The sequence below is a fragment of the Heteronotia binoei genome, chromosome 2 (genome assembly GCF_032191835.1).
Source record: "Heteronotia binoei isolate CCM8104 ecotype False Entrance Well chromosome 2, APGP_CSIRO_Hbin_v1, whole genome shotgun sequence".
Lineage (NCBI taxonomy): Eukaryota > Metazoa > Chordata > Lepidosauria > Squamata > Gekkonidae > Heteronotia > Heteronotia binoei.
Genome location: NC_083224.1, coordinates 158023496 through 158045870, shown reverse-complemented (window position 1 = coordinate 158045870; position 22375 = coordinate 158023496). Strand labels below are relative to the sequence as shown.

General features: G+C 38.2%; 1 protein-coding gene across 6 annotated transcripts; it reads left to right on the top strand.

The window, feature by feature from the left end:
* The first annotated feature begins 5807 nt into the window (after positions 1 to 5807).
* On the top strand, positions 5808 to 22043 carry CLCC1 (chloride channel CLIC like 1). Of its 6 annotated transcripts, none has more exons than XM_060232326.1 (14): positions 5808 to 6205; positions 8516 to 8553; positions 9101 to 9229; positions 10610 to 10720; positions 12342 to 12452; positions 13054 to 13275; positions 14012 to 14152; positions 14852 to 14945; positions 16201 to 16298; positions 16388 to 16534; positions 17850 to 18173; positions 18616 to 18684; positions 19381 to 19662; positions 21715 to 22043. In XM_060232326.1, the coding sequence occupies exons 3-14, from the start codon at positions 9104 to 9106 to the stop codon at positions 21742 to 21744; spliced, it is 1755 nt and encodes a 584-aa protein (XP_060088309.1). In that variant the 5' UTR covers positions 5808 to 6205; positions 8516 to 8553; positions 9101 to 9103; the 3' UTR covers positions 21745 to 22043. The 6 variants fall into 6 exon arrangements, with proteins under 6 accessions (XP_060088309.1, XP_060088307.1, XP_060088308.1 ...); XM_060232325.1 differs by having other exon boundaries at positions 5827 to 6170; XM_060232328.1 differs by having other exon boundaries at positions 5897 to 6160.
* The last annotated feature ends 332 nt before the right edge of the window (positions 22044 to 22375 follow it).

Sequence of the window (22375 nt, the reverse complement as noted above, 5' to 3'; positions counted from 1 at the left end):
CACCACTGTCGGGAGGGGGGGGGGAGAGACAGACTGGTGCGATGAACCTCAACCCTGAGTCGTGACATTCCTACACCCAGTCATATGGATGTCCCAAGACAATGCCCCCATTTAAACTGTGTATAATGCAACAGGCACCATAAGAACCACAAGTTTTATTTGGTGGTGTATTGGTCTCATCTTGCAACTCTTGACGCCTGTCCACAATCAATTCACAAATGACAGATGCTACTTGTGATAGGAAGAAGTGGACGCTCTCCCTTATTCATATTTCCACCCTGGCAACTTATCTTCAGGGTTCTCAAAAAAGCTTACAAAAAATATCCACTATCAACAAGACTAAAATCAGCAAATAAGTAGCATAAGCCAGTTACACAATTTAGACAAGAAAAAGCATTCAAAAAGACTTCCGGGGTTGGAAAATGGTGAGCTGAGTTGCTTTCCCTAATGGGGGCAGGCTGGCACTTCTGTTCAGGGTAGTAAAAGGCAAATTAATGCCTTCTGCCTACATTTCTCAGCTAGAGAATTGTCCCAAGATATGCACAGATACTTTGAGGAGACTTGAGGAGTCCTGGGCGGGGGCGCCCCTTTGAGAGATCTCCGGAGAGAAGTTGCATATTCATCATCTGCAGAAGTTTCCAGAGTCATCAATTTGGCATAAGCTCGACAGGATCCAAACCTTCTTTTACAATTTTAAACATTTAATCTACAAAAGACTGGTGTTGATTTGGATAAACTATGGAAAAAAGGTACTGATTGCTATCTCTTCATTCCGGGACTAATTAAAGTTAAACAAAACAAAAGTAAAAGGTGGGAGTTGGAAATACTGAAAGCCTGAAAGGAGAAGATGATAAGGGGCTAAATTTGAACTTTGTAAACTTAAAAGACAGTGTTAAAAGAAGAAAGGAATTTATTGTTTAGTCTATCTGTGGTTGAGGAGGCAGCCCCATCGTCACAGATCTGCAGCGTTCACAGTCAACACAGGAAATACATCAGATATTGTGAGATTTCTCTACCAGTGAAATGAGATTTGAAGGCAAAAAAGCAGGAAGTATTGGAGGAAGAAAAAGGAAGTCAACGAAGTAAACAGCCTACTCTAGGATTATAATACCAGAGAGAAACATTGGTGGCCATTGTTGTTGGAAGGATTAAGTTTTAACATAGTTTTTAAAGTGATTGGGACATTAAAAATTGGTGGAGTTAACAGATTTGGCAATTAAAAAATTACTACTGTTGGACAGTAGATAAGAAGATTTGAACTGGTAAAAGGGAAAAAAGAAAAAAAAATTAAAGTGAAGCAAAAGTTGTGACCGCCATTTTGGGAGAAATAAAAACTGTAAACATTAATATCTGAGTCTGGGAGGCTCAGAGGACAGCGAAATTGGGTACATTGGAAAGGGCAAGCTTCCCTTTATCAAACCTGATGGTTCAAATTTAATCTGGTGAGATCAAAATTTTTGATTTTTTTTTTACATGTCAGACCTGAAACAAACTCGTGCTAGGTCTGCTTCAATAGAGAAAATGCAAGCCCAATTAGATGCAATGGAAGCTAGGATAATGAAGGGGGTGAAAGAAATAAGAAAGGATATTGAGGAATCAAAGAAAGAATTAAAAAAAGAAATAGAGAATCTCAGAAATGACACTGTGGTAATAACAAAGAAAGTACAAGAAGTGGAAGAGAGAGTGAAAACACATGACTCCACCTTGTTAAAATTACAAGAAAAAGTGACAATTCATGACTGCAAACTGATGGAAACTCAGATCCGTCTGAGAGGTGTACCTGAAGATGAAGAATCAGACCTGAAAGAATACATAATAAAAATAATTGCAGAATTTTTGGAGGAAGATCCTGAAGGGAATAGAAATATGTATGACTATATATGTACAGAGTAAATTCACTCTATGCAAAAAAGAATAATCTGCCAAGAGATGTGGTCATAAGATTTATGACAAAAGAAATGGTGGGAAAGATCATGAATAAAAACTTTGAAAAGTAATTGACAGTGGGAGGCAGTAGAGTAAGAATTATGAAAGAACTGCCAAAACAAGTGCTAACTGATAAAAAGGCATATAAAAAATTGACAGAAAAACTACGTGACAATGGAATGAGGTATAGATGGATAATACCTGAAGGTTTGAGCTTTGAACTTCAAGGGAAAAGGATTACAATCACAAATACACAGGAACTGCGTAGATTTTATAAAGAAAATAAAGCATTTGCACCATGATGGATTACAAATTGATATCTTGGAATGTAAATGGACTAAATTCACCACAAAAAAGAAAGGCAACGTTTCATTGGATAAAAAAACCAAAATTGTAATATAGTATGTTTACAAGAAGTGCATATTAGACAAAAGGATTATAAATTTCTATGGAATAAACAATTGGGACTAGAATTTTTTGCATTGGCTGAACAGAAGAAGAGAGGAGTAGTCTTTTATATTAAACAAGAATTAGACCCGAAATTGGTATTTAAAGATAAAGATGGAAGATATATAGCGGTAGAAATTACTTTGAATGCCAAAAAAACGCTGTTGTTGGGACTTTATGCTCCAAATGGTGCTAAAGACATTTTCTTTAAAAATATTACACAACATCTTGATGAAGTGACCTAAGAGCAAATTTTATTGATGGGGTACTTTAACGGAACAATTCAGAATACGATAGATAAATCTGGGAAGAAAACAATGACATTGTATGCACAGTTGTGGAAGCAAGAAAAAATACCAGAGAAATGGGATTGGATTGTAAAAGTTATGACATGGAGTGAAATGGACAAGTTAACAAGAACCTTAAGAGACTATGATTTAGAAGTATTTAAGATGGAGTGGAAAAAGTTCAGAAGATATGTAGAAAAAGAGTGGAAAATAAAAGGACATTGGACAATTTTTGATAATGACTAAGGACAAGAGGAAATTTTGGTTCTTATTAATTAAGGGTACCTTTAATATTAAGATTTTAAGTATACAACACCGGCAGAGGTCAAGTAATGGGGGGAGGGGTGGGTAGAAAGTAATATATGGGATAGATAAAAAAGTAATTATTAATGAAGTAAGAAATTGAAATTTATTATCATATGTTACTAATAAAATTGTTTAAAAATAAAATAAGAAAAAAGCATTCAAAAAAGCAAGAATTTAACTAAAAACACTTAGCAGAAAGCAAAAGCAACTTTAAACCTTGCTAAAATGATTTTAAATTGCTGTCCTGAAAACTTACAGCACTGATACTCATTCAGTGGCTTGGGGAGCCACATGTGAACTTTGGTATGCCAGCTGAAACTCTTTTGAGGACTGTTTCCCAATGTGACACCTGCCCCATGTTTCGGGAAAGTTGGCAAGGTCTTTGCACAGTGGGGATTGTGGTTGGCAGGTAGTTCCTACCATGAATGGGTAAACTGCAAGTGTGTGTCTGACTTACTGTATATGGCATAACTGCACAGTTTAAATATGATGCACATGCAACATAAGTTGTCAGGAGCTCAATTTTGTGTCTACTTATGCTATGCTAGCACAAGTGATTTTATAAAGTGGTGTTAAGCATTCTTAAATTCATTCACTTGTTAGTGTTCTCCATAAAACTGCAGCCTTAACCCTTGCCATGAGGATTATGCAGTAGTTAATCTACATCCTAAATTACACTTCTGAAGCGAATAACTCAGTGTCTTCTGAGTTGTAGGTCCTCTTTACAAACCATATTTATTTACTTCATTTATAGTCCATCTTTGTCTCTGGGGCTCAAGGCAGATTATATAATTTTCAAACTACGTAAAAAAATATAACACAATAATTAAATTGGATTACCACATTAATAAAAACATTTCATATGTAGAAGAAACAGTGTGATAAAGCTGAATTACAAAAGCAAAAAATAATGTAAAATAGCATGATGAAAACCACCTGTATTTTTCATAGATGTGAAAATTTAAGGTTTACGTAAACCGCTGTGCGCTCTTAAAAGAAGAAACGTTTCCAAGCTGTAGATTCTAACAAGGAGTAAGATTCTAACAAATGTAAGTAGCAAATTCTGAAGAGAAACAACAGAGTACAAGCAAAACAAGCTATGCCTGTGTGCAATTAGAAATTCATTTTTGGACACAATTCCTAGGTGGTTAGACATTTTGGGAATCTTCTTCAGGAGATGTTATATACTGATGCATTATAGTATCCACAGCATAGGGCTCCATACCAACAAACAATATAAAAAGCACTTAACAATTTAACAGTAAACATCGAAGTTCCAATCAAATTCTAACAAGCAATATATTGTTCAGCATAATCGATTGGAAAAAATTCTCCTAAATTCTGTTACAGGTAATCAGTTTTTTTCTAGCATTATCCAGCTGGTGATTAATGGAATATTTTAAGGGAAACAAATCAGAAAACAAAATTCATATATAAATTTACAAAATTGTTGTTAAAAGAAAAATTAAGGCCATATTCATATTTTATATATCCATTGTGCCTCCTTGCACAATAACAATTTATGCATATCTGCCCATATGTACAGATGTGGTTCCAAATTTTCTAATATTAAAAATCCAAATGTATTATGAGTATGTTTATTTTAACATTTATTATGATCTGTGGGAGTCTTTCCTAACCTTAACAATGTGGGAGACACAGCAGAGAATACTCTGGTGCAGGGGTGCCAAACTCATATGGACCGAATGAGACATAAATGAGACTTTGTCAGGCCAGGCTATGTCAGGCTCCGCAATGTGTGTACCTATTTAAGATTAGGTAGCAGAGATATATACTTTATAAACAACACAGACAAACACAAAGATTTTTTAAAAAAAACTTAAAACATTAGGACTCATTGGTCTTAAAGGTGCTTTCTTTGTATTTCTCCCATGGGATCCAGGGAACCAGGCAAAGGAAGCTCTGGCTCGTTCCTTCCTTCCCCAGAGGATCAGGAGGGGGAGGAACCTCAGCCAATAGAAGAAAGAGAGGCCTGGCTCAGTAGCTCTGCTGTGCAATTGAGAGAGCCTGGCAAAGAAAATTATATATCTCCCCCCATTCCTCCCCAAGGGAGGAGTCTCAGCCAATGGAGAAAATAGAGGTTTTGCTCTGTAGTTCCTTTACAATTGAGGAAGCCTTGCAAAACAAGCCATTATGCAGGACCAGAAAACACCAAATATCTCCCTTGTATAATGAAAACAATGTATAATGAAAACAATGTAAATATCTCCAACACATAAATAACAATGTGCTAAATATCTCCAACACATAAATACTCTGAGTTTTGACTGCCCCAACATCATACCAGTAGATGGAGTGAGGAATCGAACCTCATTCTCCCAGATAGTCTGCACTTAACCGCTACACCAAACTGTAGAAGTATTTCCTTCTGCCTATTTTTAATCTGTTGCCCATTAAAATTCTAATATTACTGGAGCAAATAAAACCTGTCCACTTTCTCTGCCTCATGCGCCCTCTTACAAATGTCTTACATATCTCTAAACCTTTTGAGAAGCCCTAGCCAGTTCAGCCGTTTCTTTTCCTAATAAGAAAAGTGCTCCAACCCTATCATTTTGGTTGCCATCTTCTGTGCCTTTTTCAGCTCTCCAATATCTTTTTTTTTTTTTTGAGACAGGGTGATCAGAATTGCACCTCAAAAAAAGATACTCTAAAGCAGAAAAAAGTGCTGAAGGGGGCAAGTATAAGCACTGTATTTTAATTAACAGCCCTTTGTCTCCTTAAAGCTTAATAATAAAAAGCTTCAGGCTGTATTTTTGTGGACTAGAGCACACTTCTTCAAATGTCAAGCATAAATACACTAGATTAGAATAATGTATGTTTACGCTAGAATTCGGCCCCCACCCAGCCGAGCAGCCGATCGGTCGCTTAGGCTGGGGGCCGTCCATTGCCTCCCGGAAGGAGGAGACAGTGGACTTCCTTCTGTGGGTGGGGGTGACGCAGTTCCGAATCGCACTCTCGGCAGTTCAGCTGCACATTAGCTGTGCGGTCTGTGTGGCCTTGAGAGCGCGTGTGTTTTCGGCGTGTTTTTACACGCAGGGAGCCGAGCGCGCTGCGGCAGCAGCAAGAGGAGCCGCGGCCCAGCTGATTCCTCCTTCCGCATCCGGAGGAGCGGCGTGCGTCGCGGGCGGAGTCCAGTCGTCGTCGTGGATGGGTTTGAGGAGCAGCGGCTGCTGGTTCTGGAAGGTCCCCTCAACTCTGGGGGGAGGGACCTCAGCTTGGTATGTAGGGTACCGGGATCGGCCCCCAGCCTCTTCTGTTTATATGAGTACTTGAGTGAGGTGGGGGATATCCGCCGGGGAATTAGGAGAGTTGCTGCCAGTCTGAACGGGGAGCCTTTATCTCCCCCCCCCCCCCCCCAGCTCATATCAGCCCTTTTTAGGTAACACAGGATAGCTTTATTTGAGTGTTGCTGGGCCAGCTCTGTGGAAAATTGGGGGAGGGTAACACCACCCCTGCCCATCTTCTGGTCCTGGTATGATTGTTTGGGCTGGCTCAGTCTTGTGTGACCCTGGAAGCTGGGCAAGGTTAGTCCCGGTAAGGACTTTGAGCCCTGATCCAGATAGCCCAGGCTAGCCCTAACTCATCGGATCTGTGAAGCTGGGCAGGGTCGGCCCTGGTTTGTGCTTGTGTGGGAGACCACCAGGGTTGCTGAGCAGGGGCAGGCAATGGCAAACCACCTCTGAACGTCTTTTGCCTTGGAAACCCTACAGGGCTACGACTTGGGCGGGGGGGCAGGTGAGTTTCCCCTCCCCAATGATGTATCAAAAAGGCCTATGTGGCTACTGAGCCACTGGGTATCACTAGCAAAAGGAGCATTATTGGGATGAGGCTATAGTTGTTCATTCACCCCTAGTGAGTCAACCGCTGAAAATCAAAGTTGCTGATGCCTACAGAGCTTTGTATTTTAGTGTATGTAGATTTTGACATATCTGCTGATTGAAGGTGTGATCCCTCTGTTAGCAAATTCTGTTTATGCACAGCTCCCGTACATCCAATTACCCAAACAACCAGGAGCTTCTGAAATCACATCGATGGAGTCCCACTTTGATACAGTTGCCACTGGATGGACTAGAGCAGTGTTTGGGGATTTATACTGTACCCCCGGCAATACAAACCCAAACATACAGTTACCAAAAGAACCTGCAGTTATCAGAAGGCTAATACATACTCACTAATAAGTTTTAAGACCTCATAGATAAACTTTATTAGATTCCCAGTTTGGAAAAGCAAAACAGTTTATTAGACTCCAATTTTCTCCTTTAGACAGAAGGCTTAAAATATAGTTAGAAAGGCAAAACAAGATATTATATTAGTCCAGTTGCTCATACAATTCCTTTAGACAGAAGGAATAAAATATATGGATAGAAAGGCAAAATGGAAAACAGTTACACAGTTAGAATTCAGTCAAGTATAAAGCATAAAGTACAATAAAGCAGAGAGCATACTGAAAAATATAAGACCCAACAGGGACTTCTCCCTATTAGTTACATTTTCCCATTTAAAATCTAAGTCCCAAGTCTTAGTCTTGGACCATAGACTATGCTCTATAGTCTAAGGTTGAGTATTAAGCTATTGTTTGAGGCCTCAAACAGGAGATGACTTAAAATCAGCAAAGGCTGTCTCTCCTCTTAGGTTGTTCAGCAGAGGAACTGTCTCTGCAGAGCAACCCAAGAGTCTAAGTTCCAATTAGCTTGGCATGATCTGACACAGAGGCCGTGTAGCAAACTCTAGTGCAGATCAGCAGCTTGTGCCCAACGATCCACAGCTTTTAAAGGCTCCAACTGATCCCATATCAGATCTACTGGGTCACAGCTGTGCTTCTGATGTAAACAATTTTGCAGCCAAATAATCAGAACCCAGATTGCCCTCTCCCTTTCACCTGCTTTGTAGCAGGTTTCCTCCATCTTGTTTCCTGACATACCAAATAAGGAAACAATCCAAATAAGGAGATTCCTGTCCTCAAAAGTCTTTCAACTTTACCCTGGTTTTTTCCCCCTATTCTGCTGACCTGTTAGCAATATGAATGCATGATGGTGCTGAATAGTTTAGAACTCTGGTGGCCAAGTTCATAACTGCAGCCAAAAATCATAGAGAGCCAGCTCCAAGAAAAATATAGAGGCTTAAAGTGTTTGCAGAGCTTAGTGCCCATTTCATAAGCGACTCAACCCAAAATTCTGCGACACCCCCCCCACACACACACCCTCTTGCTGTTATACCTGGAGGTCTCTCGTCTCTCAAAAGCAGCCTTTTGGGTTGCATTAGGAGGGAGGAGGGAAGAAAATTGCACTCCACTGTTGGAAATATTTCTGTCAGCAAGAATGTTCAAGGGATCCAAATCTTCATTCCTTGGGAGTTTAAAGATGACCAGGTATAAATGTGGGATGAACTTTAGCAGCTAGCACTTCACAAGCAAGATCTGAAGTAATTTATTGACGTTAAGTTCATTCCTGACATAATAGGTCACTGGAAAATTATATCAGTAAATTTTGTTAACAGTAATTAATTGTAGTCTTCATTGTGCATTTTAGATCAAGGCTTGCTTTCCTATGAACTTCTGATACAATTGGTAAGTCAACTGCTAGTTTTGTTCACCACCTTTCATCACTGAGAACTAGACTTTAATAATACAGGCTCATCATTTAGGTTTGCCTTGATTTATGCCTTGGCTTATAGCTAGTGAGCTAAGTTACGTTTTAGTAACTGGCAAAGTTTTGCAATTGTGGGTGATGAAATGGTTGTTAATCTTAGCGTGGCTTTATGGCTGGGAAGTTTGGACTTTCATACATGGCTCAGTAGTTTCTGCTGGATGAGATAAATAGTGGTGTAAACTCATGCTAGAGAGTACAGGTCTGAAAATATGTAACACCTCTATTAGCAGATCTAGATCTTTATGAGCACCGCTTGCCTGTGTATATCATTCTGCTCCATTAATTATGAGCAGAATGCAATTTGAGAAGTAAATAGTGATTAGTATATTTCTGTTTAGCTACAGAATCCAAATAATGAAGGCAGCCAAGATGATAACCATGAAGAATTCTGAACTCTAGATAGCTTAATTCTTCTGCAGAATCTTGCATTTTACTGAAAACTTGTTATGTTGTGCTTGGTGATAGAGGATGCTGCTTTCCTTTGTAATGTGTGCCATTCTGCTGGTTGGAAGTGGTGAGAATGACGAATGGATTGATCCAACAGACATGTTGAATTATGATGCAGCTTCAGGAACCATGAGAAAGCCTGATGTGGTAAATATACAGAAACTCTTGTAAAACTTGGTACTCTGGGAAAATAAACTTTAGATTTGTTAATACTGTCTAGGGATCCTGCTCACTTTACCTGTTTTAGGTGTGTGGATCAGTTTTCTTTATAGGGAATTTATTTTCCTTATCGAATTCATAGTCTTTTTGCTGTGTGGTGCTGCATGTTGTTGGAATATTTCAGTCCTGTACAAGGGATGGAGGGAAGTCTAAAAATTTCTGATAGATAGAACGAAGCTGTCAAATTCAAACAGAGCAGTTGGAAAGAAGTAGCAATTGGTAAATTTTTGAAGGCTGAAAAATTTGCCTAATTTTTACATCAGTCTTTCAAATGGTGTCTCCTTTTCCACTTGTTTCTTTAAAATGATTAGAGATGTGAACATTTCCAGCTGTTTTGAAGCCTTGGGGGAAATGCTGTTTTTCTTTTTTTTTTCTGGGGGGATTTGTTTTTGGGGGGGCAAAAGCTGAAGTACCTGAAGACTTGTGTGGATTGAAAAAAAGCTTTGCTTTTTCCGGTTAGCTTACATGTTGTGTTGCTTGGTTGATTTTCAACACAGAATATTTCTTTTGCATGCTACAGAATATAGAGAAAGTTGAAATGTGCAAGAGAGTTTGAGAGTTGTATGTGCCTAGTACTGTAGATTGTCTTGCATAGATTTTACATGGTTCTTACTGTTTTTCTAAGAGACTAAAAGGAAGATAAAGCCATTCTAAGAAAGAAAATAGTTCACAAGATTTTTTAAAAAAAATGTACTCACAACTTCTAGTTTATGTAGATATATTGGGTGGGGGATCTTTGGAAAAATCAGCTTACATTAAGCATGGTTTTTCTGTCCCCTCCTCCCAATCATTACACATCTAGCCCTGATCCAGTGAGTCAGGTGTATGTGGGGGTGCTCATGAATGTTCCATTCATATCTGCGTTTGCACTGATATGTACTCTTTGTGCATCCCCAATGAAGTTGCCCAAACAAACGAATTCGGGTAACTCCTGCTTCAGTAGGGTTCCTGCTGAGCATTGGGGTCCTGTAAAACTTTGGCTCAGGCCAATTTATTTATGTTCACAGCTATGTTAAAGTAAGTTACCTAGTGTGATTATGTTATGTCACATCTAAAGAGGTATTTCTCTCGTATTTGTAAGGTAAGAGAAATACCACAACAACATCAACTAGGTAAGCTCTCTGGATTGGCTGTATAATGTAGTATTCCTGTGTGCAACTGCTGCAAGTGGCAAAATTTGATTTCCCTTTGTACTGTTCGTTTATGTTTATTTCCCCATAAATATGCCAGCCAGTTAATCTAACAATTCTCATAATCTGTACATTGATACACTGGCAATAACACACATATAAATAACAATTATTGCAGGTGAACCAGGATGCTTCAGAAAATAAGAAAATACCAAAAGAGACAGTGGTGGCAGGAAATGTTTTGGATGTTTCCAAGTGCCAAAGAAAACTAGATTCAGCCATTCAGAAGGTTTGTTCACATTTATACTGCTTTATAATATGTATCAGATGTTATCAATATGTACAGTTTACATATATTATGAAGAAATTAAAATCTTACTAGAATATTATCTTGGGTAAAGTGTTTTGCTGTATAAACCTTCATCATTTGTGGAGATGTAGGTGGTGGTGAGAATTAATATTAATAATAATATAGTGTGAATTACTCGTCTAGGGAATTTTGCTATTGACATTAGGAAAGGGCATGAACCAGCTCATGAACTTAAGTGAATTTTTGCCAGTTCATGCTTTGCAATGTTAAGTTCATGGCAGATCACCTGGCATGAACTTTCAAGCTGTTTGTGAAGGTTTGTGCTGATTCATGAGCAGAGACATTTCCAGACAGACTGTCTCTGCTCAATCAAAATGTTTGCAAAATTTCAAAGCAGCAACCTGGAGAGCATGTCAAGGAGCATCCATGGGAGGTCCCCCATGACTTCGATATCTCTAGCTTGCCCAGGATCTGTCCTATACATTCCCGAACCTTGATCACTCTGATAGGTGCAGGTTCAGAAGTGTATAGAACAGATCCTGGGCAAGCTAGAGACATCAGATTTGGAGACCATGTAGAGGAGCATCCTGGGGAGATCTGTGAGAGGCACAAATGACAGGCACAAGTTCAGGAGCATATGAAATGGATCCTGCGCAAGCTATAGACATCAGAGTCTCAGCAGACATCCCCTGGATGCTCCTCTACATGCTCTCCAAATTTGATGTCTCTAACTTTTCTCTTGAATTTGCAAAATAACCACATATCACTTGCAAATTGTATAAGTTGTGTATCTGCGTAGCTGGGGCTCCTCCACTGCATATGTGATGGACGACATTCATGTTCAGTACATGTCCATGCATGGTGTATTCTGTGCTTGGTTATAACAGACTTTTACAACTTGTAAACCATTGAGGTAAATTAATCCAATCAGCTGTGTATTGTGGCTTGCCCACTTATTATGTTTTCATAGACCAGGATAAGTAGGATAACTGGGAAATTCATCTCTGATAAGCTACCATTTGTTACTGGTGGGCTTCATTCGGCTTAATGAATTACATGTTAAACTGGACTAATTTATAAACTCATCTGATACCTGAGTCATTTTAAAACAAATCAAGATTTTGTCACTCACTCTTTATTATGGCCCACAGGTCATTCAGAAGCAGGGGGGGGGGGGGAAATCACTATTATAGACTTAGTTACCTACATTAAATCACAATACACATCATTCATCCTCGTTTTTACTAGTATATCTTAGAATGTCTTAGTTTAAGGGTTGAAATCTGAGTAGATTAAACACAGGATATTACTTCGACCTGTATTTTCATCAGGATTCTTTGGATCACTTGAAAACAAAGCTATTTTTTGTGTTTTCCGACTGCATTACCAAATGGTCTTAAGGTTCAGAGTACATATAAAGTTGACTCAGATAGAAGGCAAACAGTAGCTTTGTGTGTTTTAGTACAATAACTGCACAGATGGTAATAAATTGTTGCTGAGCCACAGAAATTTCATGGTTGGTAGTATAAATTTTGTGTATGGCATGAATGAAATAGTTATTTGGGGAAGATATGGTAGTGAAACACTTTATTTTTTGCAGCTTGAAGAATATGAAAAGAAAGAGAGAGCCAAGTTGTATGAAAGCAATAGCATTCATGTTTTTAAGAGATACTTGAATAAGATTTTAATTGAAGCAGGAAGACTTGGTCTAGTGAGTATTATTGTTATTGTTGTATTTTCCTTTTTGGAATGTCTTTCTCATTGGGACTCAAGGTTGATTACAGAATATGAAAGCTATTCTGTGAAAATATGAAAAACAGTTCTATTGAATATCACCTGAGCATTTTTATTCCATTTTAAATTATTAAATGATTAAAGTTCATTCATAAAACTTTTTGTGCAAGCAGAGTACATCAGTTGTTAGGATGAGGCATGATCATTCATCAAATCTTGGTAGAAGCAGTATGATATAGTGCTGATGCTGTAAAAGACATCCACCTGTGATTCTGAAATTCCTGGTTTTCTATTTCTTTTTCATTGTGCATTTCTGCTTTATATTATCTCTTTACCTGCTTTATGCTTCTTTGATGTTTTTGCTGTTCTAGTTTATTTGACTTTATATTGTTACAGGATTTTTAGTTAACTTTTGTTGTCTAATTATTAGGTGATTCTGTTGTATGAGTTCTCTTATTGTACTGTGAATAGTCTTCAGTGGGTATTTATGGGGAAGTGGCATGTATCAGAACTTCTTTTATTATTTGCCTTTGCAAAATGGTTTGCTAAAAAGTTAACTTGTTGTTCTTTCATTTCAGCCTGATGATATTACTGGAGATATGCATTATGATGCTGAGATCATCCTTACTAAACAGACATTGAATGAAATCAGCAGATTTCTTAATGAAGAGGGCTGGAAATCAGCTGCTTTGGATGATGCACTTAGTGATATTCTGATTAATTTTAAGCATCATGATTATGAGGCTTGGAAGTGGAAATTTGAGGATGTGTTTGGGGTTGATCCCTACAATATCTTCATGGTGAGTGAATTTTTCTATAATAGTAATAATTATTCTATAATAAGTAATAAGTATAATAGTAATAACTAGTAGACCTGTCGTATCAGGAGTAAAAATTCAAACCATGCTGTGGCTGAGCAAATCAGCTCTTCCTTCAGGAGACAGTAAACAAAGCATGTACATTTTTTACCAAGGATAACCTAGCAACTATGAGTTGTATCTTGCTACAGACTCACTAACAATCATGTGCAAAGCTGTTCTGGCCCTGTGATTTTTGTGGGCTTAGACTGGAGTAACTCTGAGTACGATTACACTATAAACTTCACCATAATACACCATGTTAATTCTGATTCTAGAAATATATTTATTTAGATATTTATTCCCTGATTTTCTCCCTGAAGTGGATTACTATGTAATTCTCCCCTTCTGCATTTTATATTCACAACAACCTTGTGAGGTTGCTTAGGATGGGAGGCAGTGATTGGCTCAAGGTTACTTCACCAAGCTTCTGTGGAATAGTGAGGATTTAGATTTAGCTCTTCCAGGTTCTAGTCCAGAATTCTAACCTTTACACTGATGGCCTAGATTGTATGCATACAATTTCAAGCAGAAGCTGGATTTTTAAAAATGAACAACGTATTTTACTGGTTTTAAATTTTTTCAGAACTTTCAAAAAAGGGGAGGTATTTTTCCCCAGGAGGTTGACTGTTAAGACTTTGCAACTCTCATACCATTTTTAATCTCCTGTTTCCCCAAGGTACTTCTGTGTTTAGTGTGCATCACAGTAATTGTTGCTACAGAACTCTGGACACGCATAGGTTGGCTAACACAACTCAAACGTGTTTTATTCATTAGTTTTCTCATCAGTTTTGGATGGAACTGGATGTATTTATATAAGGTAAGTATTATTAAGAATGGAGGGCATGGTTGGTATTTATTTGTTCTGGAAATAACCTGTGTATAAATTGAAGTTGCTACTTATTAATTCCCTGTCAGCCTCAAAACTTCCATACTCACTACTGTTAAAATAGAATCTTTACCTCTTAGTACCAGGTACATTTTGGCCCGTATCCAGATATAAACATTGGCTGTGCACAAGCATACTTGCTTTTCTGTACTGACCTTTTAAAACTTAGTATGGTCGACCTATTCTTTAATTTTGCTTGATTTCATAATGGCGCAGTAGGTATGTTTTCCATCCAGTATGCAAATCTTCCACAGATGTGTGCTGTATTGGTTCCGTAGGCCAGCTTGCATACGATGGAAAGCACCCACTACAGAGTTGATACCCCCATCAGTCTAGCAGCATCACCTTCGCTCTGCCTATTTTAAGTAACTCAGGGTTCAGTCACAGGGGTGGAGGAAGCCCCAGCTTGGAATGCCACACAAGTGCAATCTGTCTTTAAAATTGTGCATTTTAATTGGTAGAGATTGTATATCTCTGCTGCATATGAAGGTGGTGGTCCGTATTTTTGATCATCTAATCACCTTGTTCAAATCAGATTAATTGAAAATGGAAGTTTTTCCATCTTAAACCATTTTTTAAAAAATAAGTTATTTATTTAGATTTAAAAAATCCATTGCTGTTTGATTGTAGGTAGCCTTCGCACAGCATCAGGCTGAAGTGGCAAAAATGGGGAACTTTGATAATGTGTGTACTGAGAAAATACATTGGAGTGATGGCCTCTTAGGTAAGCTCTCTGATTTTGAGTTGGCTACCATATGTTTCCAGGTCAATGTGTTTTATTTTAAAACTGGTATTTTTAAAATTTGGATATTGTATATTCCTGGTAGTAGTTGGACCAGTTCTAGAATACTTTGTACCAATATTAACTGAAACCCCTCCTGTGTGTTTTAGCACATCAGAATAGTTTATTGGAAACCAGTGTGGAAACCAGCCTCTCTACTAAACATCTGAAACGTGAGAGGAGGAGTATTGAACCAGTTCTCTAGTCACTCTTTCTCCTCTGTATCTTTCTTCCCCAGCTGCCCTTTTCTAGCTACAGTAAGTGCATGTCTGAAAAACCTGCCTATGGAAAAGCACATAGGAAAGCAGTGGCAGGAGGAGGAAAAAATAGTTAAGTTCTACTTCAGATTTTACTTCCATGTTAAAAGTCCAGTGGATGTCTGGATTTTCAGACTTAAGTCTTTTACATAATGTTTAGATTGAGTTTTAGATGCAGCAGCAACAGCTGTATAAGAATGCTGCTTCTCATAAAACTGTAGAGTTTTTACCAGCTTGAATTTTACTTGCTATCAGTTGAGGAAGCTTTCATGAAATGCTCATAGCTTAGTTGTAACACCTCTCCTCCTTACCTTTAAGACCATTTGTGACACACTAGGGTTGCTGCTAAACAGCTGCAAAGTAGCTGGAGGGGGCACAGTTTCCAGCTGATCAGCATATCCTTCTACCACTGTTCTCCTACAGTGTCCTTATCCATAACATGACAAATATATCTGGTATCCCAAGCAGGAGAAGGGGTTACTTCTTTGTAGCAAATCATGCTTTCTGTACTGTTGTTTTCAGCTGTTGGTCAGCAATCTGGTTCCCATATTTCTGGTACTGTTCAGCAATTTGGTTTCTATATTAATGGTACTGTTATCTACTTTGACTCCATGAATGCTGACTAGCAAATATGCTTTAAAATAGCCTGGGAGTATCTCATTATAATTCACCACAATGATTAGAATTTTTTCCCCCTATCAGATATTGTTTCACTTCCTGTAACAAATGTGTATTTACTATTTTCCTAGTACACCTGTCTCTGACATCTAATTCTATATTGGGATATGACCTGAATATCACTTCCTGCTCTAAAATCAAATCTCTAAAATAGGCCTAAAGGCAATTTAAGTATTCAGTGTTTTAAAAATAATTTATCCCTGTAATTAAAATAGTTGCTACCTTTGTGTATAGCTGTATGATTTCTTACTTTTTAACTATAGAATGGTTTAGAAGTTCATGGACATTCCAGGATGACCCTTGCCAAAAGTACTATGAAACCATATTAGTAAATCCTATTTGGCTGGTTCCTCCAACAAAGGTATTTCCCATTTCTGACCAAGTTATTTACATTTTTGTTTTATAGTAAAGCCATCAGAATAATTCTTGGTTTTGTTCCTATTGTTTTAGGCTTTGGCTGTTACATTTACCAATTTTGTAACAGAGCCATTGAAGCACATAGGGCAAGGAATTGGTGAATTTATTAGAGCACTCATGAAGGAGATCCCAGTGTTACTACAGCTTCCAGTGCTAATCATTTTAGCTGTTGCAGTTTTGGTATGTATATGCACACTCTCGCATCAGTGTAAATATGGATACAACCTTGTGGAATTTGACAGCAAATTGAGATCAAGTCTAAAGCTGAGTGTAATTAGCCACTTATATCCCCCCCCCCCACAAGTGAGCAGGTAGAGGTATCTGTGGTGTCAGAAGGAGCATCATATAGCTTAGCTGGAGCTAGATACAGATATGACTATGTGATAGCTTTGAAAATATAAAAGGGGAAGGCAACCATTTCTCTATTGCCCAAGCAGCATTGCTGCATCCTGAGGCCTTTTTGCACTAGGCATAAGTTAACCTTCATTCCATCTTACCACTGTTATAAACTGCAGACTTTATTTTCCATAATGCCTGCCATGTCCTTTCTCCCCCTTCTCTCTAATACCCAACTCAAAAGAGAACTTTGGTGAACTCATAGCTTTTAAACTACTTCAAGTTGCTTTTAATAAAAGATATCATACAGTTGCATTTGGATTATTTCTAGTGTACTAGCATGCAATTTTAGTTCTATTACAGTGGCCACTCCATACCTTTTAGAGTAAAAGAGGCAACTGGGACTGTATATTTTCAGCCCTGGAAATTGTATATAGTGGCCAAGATAAGGGAAAACTTACATACTAAAACGTGCTTTTTGAAGTGCAGAAATTGGATGCTTTTAAAATGAACGTGTTGGGTATTACAGCGCTCTGAACGTTATGAACTTTGATATTTTGCTCCAAAGTTGGTTAAGCAATGATTAATAATGAATTGTGACCTCATGTTCTAATGATAGATATAAGGCTGAATTCTGCTGTGATTTTATTGTGTATGTTTTAAATTGTTATCCACCTTGGTGGCCCTTGAAAGAGCAGAAAGGCAGGAGACACATTTTGTAAGTAAAATTAAAAAAATACTGACACCGGTAGCAACACCATATAATTATTTAGGTAAGAAGGGTGATTAAATGCAGTAAAATTGTAGAAAAGCACTGTTGGGGGGCAGGATGGATGGATGGATAGATATTTTTAACTTTTTATAGAGGTACACAAAGAGGTGGGGGAAAGAAAAATACAGAGGGCAGTTCTTGCAGATATTAAGAACAATTCTTGACTAAGATGTATAAAATATATTTCATGGTAGTTTAAGAAAGGTGGAGGGCAGAATCTTGTTTAATTTCATGAGGAATAAAAAACGTAAAGCATCTGTGAAAATAGATGTTGGGTCCTATTCATTGCAAAAACAATATAAAGACTGTAAAACGGATGAATAGAAAACTAAAGATGGATGTCTGAGTAACTTACAAGGTGTTTACACAGATATATGTCTGCTACAGAGTTTCTGCTATGGGGCAGGAAAATCAGTTACTGCATTAAGGCAGTTAACCCACCAAGAGAGACAAGAGCCTCCCTCTCTTCCACCAAGCAACCCCAAAAGACAAGAACCTATAGCATATTACCAATCTAATGGAGCAGACGATAGAGTTAACTACTCAGTGGAGTGTATTGACTGCACCAATAGAGAGCCATTTGACAGAGGAGATTCTTCGAAAGCAAGAAGTGTGTGCCAAAAACCTCAAGAAGGCAACAAAAGCAACATTGATACTTTGCGAGCATGTGATATGCTAGATCTTGAAGAGCATCCCAAAGTGGCATCCAAGGTAAGTGGGGACATAAGATGTTTTCAGTAACATTAAACAAGTGATGCATCAGTTGAGTCAATAAGTAGTGCAAATTGGATTGTTTTTATTTTTAAAGTAATGCTCTGTTCCAAATGAAGCCATAGGAAAGTGTTGGGGTTTTTTTGAAGTAATTTTTCATCCATTAAAAAAATACCTTTCTCACAAAAAGGTGCAACAAGTAGCCAGGATTTTAACATGGTATTCTTAAGGGGATTAAACATTTTACAGTTAAAATATCATCTCTGGGAGCTATAATGCATTAAGCTTACTTTTAAAAAGTTCCTCGAGGATTGCATGGTGAAAAATCTTGCAGCCTGATACACTATGCATGCTTAACTCAGAAGACCCAGTGTTTTAAATGGGATTTGTCCCTAACTGTGTATGCCGCTATTTCATTGTTTAAATTTACTATATGTTTTAGAGTAACCTACCTTTAGAAGAAGAAAAGTTGCAAGTAGAACTGGGGAAAAAAGAAAGTGAAAACCATGGGGTAAGCTGAACTTAGCTTGTAGTACTGGCTTGTAGAAACCTTGTTTCCCAAAAAAAGTAAATTTAATGTTATGCTTTTTGTAATGTTCTTCCTAGCATGTTGCGAAATTGTTAAAATATTTCAAATTATTAATATAGCTGCATTTATGTTGTTAAAATGGGTTAAACATACTTTTGAAGGTATGATCCTGTTCTTTTATTGGACTCTTGACAGAATCTGAAGATATCTCTTTTCCAGACTCCTTTTAGGTTTGTTTTCTGTGTACTGAGGTAGAGTGGAAGTTTGTTGAAAATTGTAGACTGCTTTGTTTTATATGGTGTTTTTATGCTCTTTCTATTTTTATTTAAAGTTCTGTGAATTTAAAATTTTAGCTGGCTTTTTGGAAGCTGATTGTTCTTCACTATCTTCTACTTTTAGTTATAGCTACATGAATTATTGGTTTTATATGATTCTATCTTATTGTAAACCACCCAGGGTACTCCTTTAATAGAAAGGCGGGATAACAAAATTGCTTAATATTAATAAATAAGCAGTCCTGATTATTTACAGATACCACATTCACAGTATAATTGTATACAGTATTATTCCAGTTTCAACTGCAACAACTCAATATAGAATTGCACTGTTAGTATTTTTTTATGTTAGGTGATATTGCTCATTCCATTATATTGTTCCATAATATTTCACTTTTTACAGATCAGGCTGTATAGCGAACCAATGGTTCAGACTGACAGAGTACAGACAGACAGCACAGGTCAAAACATGGATGAAATAAACATAGCTGAACCAAAGAGACTATACCACATAGAAGAATCTACAAACAGGAATGAAGAGGAAGCAAAGTTTAACTCTGCAGAGGATAGGGAATTGAAGCAAGATGCTCAGGAGACAATGGAAGGATCAGAGAAGAGGAGTAAGAGCACGTCATGTGAATTAAAGGAACACACAAAGATGATTATGGAAAATTTGAGCTTTACTGTAAGTCTGTCTAGCTTACCATCTCTTTTTCATACTGCAGAATGGGGAAGTTCAGCTGCACTGATTTAGTCTTCCTTGGTGAGGTAGCTGCTAGGGGCACAAACACAGGCCTTTCCCTCTTGGAAGGGCTTAATCATTGACTTTGAATCTGATACTCTGGGACAGAGAAACAAATACCTTAAAAAGTCTAGGCTGTCTGTTTTTGGCCAGGCGCAAGACAAGAGAATGTTGCAATGCTTACCCTCTTTGCAACCAGGCATGAAGAAATTTGCAAAATTTAATACAAAATTTGTATTAAAAGAAAGATATAAAAGTGATGCATTCTTGTTTTGTCTAGGGAAGATGTCTACGTTTTTTTCACTTCATACTTTTTCTTTGGAGAGGTGTGATAGATAAACATAATTTGCTGCGTATTTCAAATGGGTTCTAACTTTGTGTTGCACTAAATTGGATATGCCCCAAGCTAGCCCAGTCTCATCAGATCTCAGAAGTTAGGCAGGGTTGGCCTTGGTCAGTACTATGATGGGAGGCCACCAAGGAGGTCCAGGGTTGCGATGCAAAGACAGGCAATGGCAAACTACCTCTGAGTGTTTCATGCCTTGAAAGTCTATAGGGCCACCATAAATCAGTTGAAACTTGACAGGACTTTCCATCATCCTTGCATAAAATTTGTCCTTCCTGGGTTAATCAGCCTCTACTAGTTAGGTAGACTTATGCACTGATTTTATAAATGTAAAATTAGCATAGATAAGGTTTTCAGCTTTCTTTTTCATGCTTATCTAGGTATTGCCAAAAATCAAAGTCAACAGTAACATGCCTGCCTCTTTTGAGTAAGAGGAAATTCTTGGAGGTTTAAAAATGAACTTCTACCAGTGAGAACCATGCTTTGGGAGGAGATGCCCCTTTAAAGTATTTTAAATTTCTGCTAATTCTGAGTACCGATACCAATCCCTAAATTTTCAGAGATTGGTCATATGGCTTAGGTCATGTAATAATTACAAGCAAAAGACATTCAAATAAATTATTGTTCATGCTGAACTTGGGGAGTAAATTTAAATAACTAGCTTCACAGAAAAAGAAAAGGTTTGAACCTAATAGGGGAGGGACTGTGGCTCAGTGGTAGAGCATCTGCTTGGGAAGCAGAAGGTCCCAGGTTCAATCCCTGGCATCTCCAAAAAAGGGTCCAGGCAAATAGGTGTGAAAAGCCTCAGCTTGAGACCCTGGAGAGCCGCTGCCAGTCTGAGAAGACAATACTGACTTTGATGGACCAAAGGTCTGATTCAGTATAAGGCAGCTTCATGTGTTCAATAGTCTGCATTGGCTGAAGAATGGTTAAAACAAGTTCATGAGATTTCTCCCTTTTTCCTTATTAGTGTCAACTATGTTTTGCAGCACTCTTCTAATAGCAACTACATGGACTTCAAACTCCCCATAAAGCTAGCCCTGATGTGTGCTAGTTATAGTTAATACTTACTAAGGAATGGAGGTTGAATTTGGGGACAGACTACAACCAGACTCTTAGACCATTTTCGCACACAGCTTACCTCTCAGTCACAATCCTGTTCCCTCCGCAGCGTCCAGTTGGATTTCCCACCATCCGCACCAGTTACAGGAAGTGCTGCGGCTTTTGCGTAGCAAACGTAAACTGGGTTTTAGCGGTTTACGTTTGCTACGCAAAAGCTGCGGCACTTCCTGTAACTTCAGCGCAGATGGTGGGAAATCCGAACAGACGCTGTGGAGGAACAGGATTGTGACTGCAAGGTAAGCTGTGTGCAAAATCGGTATTAGTGTTAGTAAGAGATCTCTTGCCCTGCCTACAGGCAGTACTATCTATCCCACATTGTATGTGTGTTTTCTTTACAACAAAAGTAGCAGGGCTCAGAATAGGCTGTATGTGTGTTTTCTTTACAACAAAAGTAGCAGGGCTCAGAATAGGCTGTTTTGGTTTACTTGGTGTGATTTCTATCAGAAATGGTGGCTTGCACATAAAAAAAAGTTACGGATTGCAAATGCGCACACAGGCGTCTCAAATTTGAAATCTTTTCATTGCAGGAACAAAATCAGAGGAATTCTGCTTCCTGATAGATTCCAGCTGTACCAGGGAATTCTCCCACCCCCTTATTTCTATTTGGAAAAAAAATCTGTACAAGTGAACTACTTCCAAGGTTTCACCCAACACCCAATACATTTTAATTAGATCATTGTATTGTTCTCAGAGGCCTGAATTCTGTTTTGCTGGTATTTGAGCCCCTTATAACAGTTTTAATATATTGAAAAAGCATTCCGTGGCAGAATAATATTGAAAACCAAAGACACATTTTATAAAAAAAATTTTTTTTTGCAGATGCTGTTTGTGAGCAAAATAAAAACTTTCATGATAACATGGTTTTTCTATATTGTTCCATGTTCAACTGAGTTGAAGAGATGAGATTAAGCTGCTGTTGATCTGTCACTCCCAATAACATTTCTAGCATTTTGAACAGCAATTGAATACATATACACCCTGGAGGTCGCTTCGTTCGGCCTCCCGGGATCTTCTGATAGTTCCCTGCCTAAGGGATGCCCATCTTGCCTCTACCAGGGCCAGGACTTTTTCGGTTCTGGCCCCGACCTGGTGGAATCACCTCCCTATGGAGATCCGGGCCCTACCTGGTTTGCTGGCCTTCAGTAGGGCCTGTAAAACGGAGTTGTTCCTCCAGGTCTTTGGATGAGG

Bases quoted from the DNA above. Each gene is read 5' to 3' on its own strand.
- CLCC1 (XM_060232324.1), top strand. From the start codon at position 9,104: ATGCTGCTTTCCTTTGTAATGTGTGCCATTCTGCTGGTTGGAAGTGGT. The intron at 14,153-14,851 runs GTAAGTATTATT...GTTTGATTGTAG, and splicing joins ACTGGATGTATTTATATAAG to GTAGCCTTCGCACAGCATCA. The intron at 18,685-19,380 runs GTAAGCTGAACT...CACTTTTTACAG, and splicing joins AAGAAAGTGAAAACCATGGG to ATCAGGCTGTATAGCGAACC.